Source organism: Bos indicus x Bos taurus, chromosome 22, assembly GCF_003369695.1.
Source record: "Bos indicus x Bos taurus breed Angus x Brahman F1 hybrid chromosome 22, Bos_hybrid_MaternalHap_v2.0, whole genome shotgun sequence".
NCBI lineage: Eukaryota > Metazoa > Chordata > Mammalia > Artiodactyla > Bovidae > Bos > Bos indicus x Bos taurus.
This window is the reverse complement of record NC_040097.1, coordinates 45,834,704-45,841,398: the sequence shown is the minus strand read 5'-3', so window position 1 is coordinate 45,841,398 and position 6,695 is coordinate 45,834,704. Positions and strand designations below refer to the sequence as shown.

Below are 6,695 nucleotides of genomic sequence, written 5' to 3'. Positions count from 1 at the left end.
TTCTTTTTTATGGCTGAGTAGCATTCCATTGTATATATGTGCCGAATCTTCTTTATCCATTCATGTGTTGAGGGACACTTAGATTTCTTCCATGTCTTGGCTATTGTGAACAGTGCTGCTATGATCATAGGGATGCGTGTATCTTTTTAAATTATAGTTTTGTCTGGGTATATGTCTAGGAGAGGGCTTGCTGGATCATATGGTAATTCTGTTTTGAGTTTTCTGAGGAACCTCCATCCTGCTTCCCATAGTGGCTGCACCGAGTTACATCCACACCAAACATGTAGGAAGGTTCCCTTGTCTCCACACTCTCTCCAGCATTTGTGATTTGTAGACTTTTTAATGATGGCCATTCCGACCAGTGTGAGCCTCTAAAATTCCTTTTCTATATTATAGATATAATAATATATATATTATTGGAAGAAACACAAGGTGGAATCTAGATTGCCGGGAGAAATATCAATAACCTCAGATATGCAGATGACACCACCCTTATGGCAGAAAGTGAAGAGGAACTCAAAAGCCTCTTGATGAAAGTGAAAGTGGAGAGTGAAAAAGTTGGCTTAAAGCTCAACATTCAGAAAACAAAGATCATGGCATCCGGTCCCATCACTTCATGGGAAATAGATGGGGAAACAGTGGAAGCAGTGTCAGACTTTATTTTTCTGGGCTCCAAAATCACTGCAGATGGTGACTGCAGCCATGAAATTAAAAGACACTTACTCCTTGGAAGGAAAGTTATGACCAACCTAGATAGCATATTCAAAAGCAGAGACATTACTTTGCCAACAAAGGTTCGTCTAGTCAAGGCTATGGTTTTTCCTGTGGTCATGTATGGATGTGAGAGTTGGACTGTGAAAAAAGCTGAGCACTGAAGAATTGATGCTTTGGAACTGTGGTGTTGGGGAAGACTCTTGAGAGTCCCTTGGACTGCAAGGAGATCCAACCAGTCCATTCTGAAGGAGATCAGCCCTGGGATTTCTTTGGAAGGAATGATGCTAAAGCTGAAACTCCAGTACTTTGGCCACCTCATGTGAAGAGTTGACTCATTGGAAAAGACTCTGATGCTGGAGGGATTGGGGGCAAGAGGAGAAGGGGACGACAGAGGATGAGATGGCTGGATGGCATCACTGACTCAATGGACGTGAGTCTGAGTGAACTCCAGGAGTTGGTGATGGACAGGGAGGCTGGCGTGCTGCAATTCATGGGGTCGCAAAGAGTCAGACACGACTGAGTGACTGATCTGATCTGATGTTATAGATACACTCTGTAAAAGAACCACCAAACTCTTTGACAGCATTAAAGAAGTGTCTGTTCTACTCCCAAGTACAGTGCTTTTCAAACTGTACTCATTAGTGGACATTGGGGATATATAGTGATCACTGTGTGTGTGTGTATGGTCAGTTGTGTCCAACTCTTTGCGACCCCCATGGACTATAGCCCACCAGGCTCCTCTGTTCATGAGATTTTCCCAGCAAGAATTCTGAAGTGGGTTGCCACTTCCTCCTCCAGGGGATCTTCCTGACCCAGGCTTCGAACCTGTGTCTTGTACACTGGCAGGTGGATTCTTCGCCGCGGAGGTACCTGGGAAACCGTTTAGTGATGAGAGACCACCCTTAAAAATAATTAAGGTGGAATAGAATAGAAAATATTGGCGTGCACCACATGTAATAATGATTTATACAATTTTGTTTTAGTTACATTTATTTAGTTACATTTAGTTACATATATGTTTGTGTAAAAAGTCAGGACAAAGAATGTACATCTCACATGGGTTACACTTAGGAAAGGAGACTCAGAAGACCACATCATCCCCTCAAACATCTGGACAAAACACAAGAAAATTTATACTGTCTGCCCCACTCCCTCTTCCCCCACATTCCTCAGCCAGCACTCAGATTGTCAGTTCTCCCCATCCTCCCTAGACACAGACTGTGGTTTTCAGCCCCGCATCCAGCATCCAGTAGGCTTATCCATTTCTTCATCTTTCTCAAGAGCTCTTGCAAATAGGCTTTGGTTTGCTAAACTGCTAACTGTCTGGCCTCAGGAAAGTGACTTCAACTGCTTAATCCTCAGTTTCCTTATTTCAAAAAAGGTGGTAATAAATTCTCTCTGTTAGGATTGCTTGTGATGGTGAAATAAAATAACCTCTGGAAAACATCTGGAACATAAGGACTGAAAGAAATACATTCCTTTCCATCTGTCGTATCCCCACCACACACCCCCAATTTAAGGAGACCCTCTTAAGAAGCAGTGTCGTCAGTGACAACCTCAAAGCGTTGTGTAGCGGTGAACTCCTGGGGAGACTCCAGTTTCTGTCAATCTAATGATGACTCTTACCAGTTTGTCTTGGAGAGTAATATTTTAGCCTGGTTCCCAGATTCTCTGAGTCCTACTGCTGACTCCTTCCCCACTTTCCACCTTCGTGCCCGCAGGCTGCAAAGAATCCCGAGATACAAGCGTTGGGTTGCTTAGGAACACTGGACTCAAAGAGGTCCAGACACAGGTAGAAGGTCACTCAGCCGTGAACAGAGGGGCCAGCCCCCAACTCCAGGGCTGAGGGTTCCAGGCCCAGTCTCCCCAGTAGGGAGCACTGGGCTGCGCCGCAGCCGGCCATGGATGGTTCAAGGGACACAAGGCACGGTGTACACCTCTCGCGGAGAGGTGGGTGTCAGTGGCTTGCTGCAGCGACTTAAGCAATGGTTAGTTCTGGAGGAGAAAAACTGTTCCTTAATGACCTGAGGTACTCAAGGAATGCTCATTCAGCGTTTCCTTCCAAATCAGCCATGGGGACCGGGCCCAAACATGGCTAAGAGATGCCAGTTAAAGTTGTCTTTCTGAGGCTTTGCTGGGGCGATAGTTTGGGCGACCCTGCGCAGGAACCCCCCCAGCCCCCCACCAGGTTGCCTTGGGCTCACTGGGCACCGCACCCCTTGGAGGCGAGATCGAGGCGATGCCCTGAGCCTGGCCTGGCGCAGGGCCCCTCGCCCCTCTTCCATCACCGGCGGCCGGCCGCGGCCGGGTCCTTTCTAGCACCTGGGCTCCCGCTCCAGGCGGCAGCGGCGGCCCGAGCCCCAGGCAGGGCTTTTATTGTGAAAGGCGCCCCGCCTCCCGCGCTTTCGGGGAAGTGGGGAGGCTGGGCCGGACAGCGAGGCACGGACTTCGCAAACTCTGCGGACATCCGTAGCCGATCCCGGAGGGCTCGAGGCTGCAGGAAGGGTCCCGCAGAATCGCAGATCCCGCGTGTGCATTGGCCCAGACCTCCTGTACCAAGCCTAACCGCAGAGCATCCCGCCGCGCACGCCCGCCCCAGAGTTGGCCGCTAGCGAGCTGTGGCCCCTCGGTCCCGAACCCGCGTCCAGAGCAGCCCCGAGATCCACGGGGCCAGGGGCGGGTCGGGCCGGTGGGATGAGCTGACGAGCGGGCTGAGTGCGCCCCGGAGCCGCTCCAGCCACCGCGGGGGACATGGTAGGAATCGCGGGCGTGGACGCGCGGCCGGGCGGGTGGGAAGGTGGGCACCCAGACAGGTGGCCGCGGGCATTGCACCCTCTCCTGGCTCACGGAGCCGGCGCGGCTTCCTGGGGCCTGAATTGTTCCCTGAAAGTTGCAGGAGGGCGGGGACTTAGGAAGGGGCGATAGGCTTTTCTGCTTCCCTTGGCGGGGAAGACGGTGATCGGGCGGCTTTCCTTTTGGACCTGCACATCCGGGCTGCACCGTAAGCTTCTGGCAGAGGCGCGCTCTCTCCATCCAGTCCCCAGGGCAGCGCGGGGAGAGGATTCCCTGGGGCACCCGAGGCAGCCTCTGAGGGGTGAGACGCCTTTGAAATCACTTTACTCCTCTGAAAGATGCATGTGAATTTTCTGTTAGCTTCTTACTGTGTGAGTCATGTTTTAAGAAGTAGTGCCTTGCACTTACTATCATACGATTAAATTGGCCTTGATTAAATTGGCCCTGGTAGAGTTCTGATGCTTGTCTCCTAGAGCCCCACCCAGCTCCGCCTCCCAGGACCATAGAACAGATGTGGGTGCCCTGGAGGGCATCATTCATGAAGTCAAGGACCTCATGAACAGCAGCCCTTCCATTGATAAAGCTCACAGACATTAACAAGCAGGATATACAGACCCTAAAGAATATGATTCAGGCAGCTTAGCTAAAGCACAGGTGCAGCCCCAGAAAAGGGGCTTCCCTCAGCACTGGCTGCTCAGCTCTGCTTCCACGTTAGAAGCTACCTGCAGGTTCTCTTCGGTATCTCAGCGATAAAGAATCTGCCTGCAATGCAGGAGACGAAGGAGACGTGGGTTCGATCCTTGGCTTGGGAAGATCCCCTGGAGGAAGGCATAGTAACCCTCTCCAGTATTCTTGCCTGGGAAATCCCATGGACAGAGGAACCTGGCAGGCTACAGTCCATGAGGTCACAAAGAGTGGGACACGACTAAAGAGACTGAACACACACACAGAAGCCACCTGCAGCCCCACCCCACCCCTCCTTCAGTTCGCTGTCCTTCCCTGGGGGTGTCAGCTACGAGGATGAGTTTGAACTCCGAGGGAACCCGGAGGGGCTCTCCTGTCTGCTTCCATGCACAGCTTTCCCACGGTATACTCACAGAGGGCAGTTTGGAGCTCAGTGGAGGTACTTCTCAAGGAGCTTAGCTGTGGGCCTGGAGTTAGAAGGCCCTTAGAGACTCCTCTTCAGGATGGATGGTCTCTGGGAGAATAGCTCCCCGTGGGCCCCAGTGTCCTGGCAGTGACAGGACCAGAGGTAGCGGGCTGGTCACCATGAGCTGGGAGCTCAGGGAACAGGCCTGGGAGGCGGTGTGTGAGTGTGTCTGTGTATTTCACTTTACCTTGCATAACACCTTCTCCCCAATCCTCAGAGATTTCCACCCCCCCCTCAAAACTCTAAAAGAGAAATTAATAATGGTGTCTTAAGGTTGGAAAAGGGGAGTGAGTGATCAGAGGTACAGGATGTGAAAAGTGTGGAGATTTCTTTTTTTTTTTTTTTTTTACCACAGAATTCCATGTTCAGGGGCCAGAGTGTTTACAGAAGAGAGCAGGGGCCAACGCCACCCACTCAGGGCTGGTACTGCTGTGGACAGCAGTCTTCTGTCCATGGCAGAGCCTCTGGGGCTTCCTGCGGTGGAGGCTGTGAGGAGGGAGAAGATACTTGGCTTCTGCTCCGGCAGCCTCTGGGCACCCCGATGGTATGATTGCTCCACAGCCAGGGTAGGCTTCCTGTTCCTGTGAGCCAGTGGGCTCCTGGTTTCTCACCCTCAGTTCTGGGGCATGTTGGGACCAGAACTTGAATTGGGATTTGTCTGTATTGGGGTCCACTTACCAGAGAGGAGCCTAATGGTCAGCCTGTGGTAACAGAATGGCCTTGGAAATCTGAAGGTTTCCTTTGCTTCTCCCTCCAACTGAAGGGTCCTGTGGTCCAGAGGCCTGGGGGGGCCTTGAGAGCAACCTGGCATTGGCAGGAGTCAGTAAAGGAGGGGGCAGGGCTTGAGTCCTTTGGGGGCTTCAGTTTCCTCCTCTGTAAAGTGAGAGATTGAACTGGATGCCCTTTGAGGTGCCATTTAGCTTCCAAAATGGTTGATGCCTGAATAATTCTGAGGCTGGATCCCAGCCCTGGTGTGGACCTCCTGTTAGCATGGGTGGCTTAAAGGTGTGGGGGAGACGTGGTTCTCAGCCCTGACCTTCATGTACTCCTGACTCAGCCCTAACCCTCCAAGACTAAATCCAAGGTGGGGCGCAGACCAAAGGATGTTTTAAAATGAAGCCTCCCATATGTGCATGGATTTATCTCTGGGCTTTCTATTTTGTTCCATTGATCTATATTTCTGTCTTTGTGCCAGTACCATACTGTCTTGATAACTGTGGCTTTGTAGTAGAGCCTGAAGTCAGGTAGGTTGATTCCTCCAGTTCCATTCTTCTTTCTCAGGATCGCTTTGGCTATTTGAGGTTTTTTGTATTTCCATACAAATTGTGAAATTATTTGTTCTAGCTCTGTGAAGAATACTGTTGGTAGCTTGATAGGGATTGCGTTGAATCTATAATTTGCTTTGGGTAGTATACTCATTTTCACTATATTGATTCTTCCAATCCATGAACATGGTATATTTCTCCATCTATTAGTGTCCTCTTTGATTTCTTTCACCAGTGTTTTATAGTTTTCTATATAGGTCTTTAGTTTCTTTAGGTAGATATATTCCTAAGTATTTTATTCTTTCCGTTGCAATGGTGAATGGAATTGTTTCCTTAATTTCTCTTTCTGTTTTCTCATTATTAGTGTATAGGAATGCAAGGGGTTTCTGTGTGTTGATTTTATATCCTGCAACTTTACTATAGTCATTGATTAGTTCTAGTAATTTTCTGGTGGAGTCTTTAGGGTTTTCTATGTAGAGGATCATGTCATCTGCAAATAGTGAGAGTTTTACTTCTTCTTTTCCAATTTGGATTCCCTTTATTTCTTTTTCTGCTCTGATTGCTGTGGCCAAAACTTCCAAAACTATGTTGAACATAATGGTGAAAGTGGGCACCCTTGTCTTGTTCCTGACTTTAGAGGAAATGCTTTCAATTTTTCACCATTGAGGATAATGTTTGCTGTGGGTTTGTCATATATAGCTTTTATTATGTTGAGGTATGTTCCTTCTATTCCTGCTTTCTGAAGAGTTTTTATCATAAATGGGTGTTGAATT

At 49.4% G+C, this 6,695-nt stretch overlaps 1 protein-coding gene across 1 annotated transcript in view; it reads left to right on the top strand.

Moving 5' to 3' along the window:
• Positions 1–3,145: 3,145 nt before the first annotated feature.
• The window catches only part of GASK1A (golgi associated kinase 1A), a 53,889-nt gene continuing 50,339 nt past the window's right edge, over positions 3,146–6,695 (top strand). Inside the window, exon 1 of the mRNA XM_027523215.1 lies at positions 3,146–3,468. Coding sequence (XP_027379016.1) covers positions 3,466–3,468 — 3 coding nt within the window. The 5' untranslated portion in view covers positions 3,146–3,465. The remainder of the gene's footprint in view (positions 3,469–6,695) is intronic.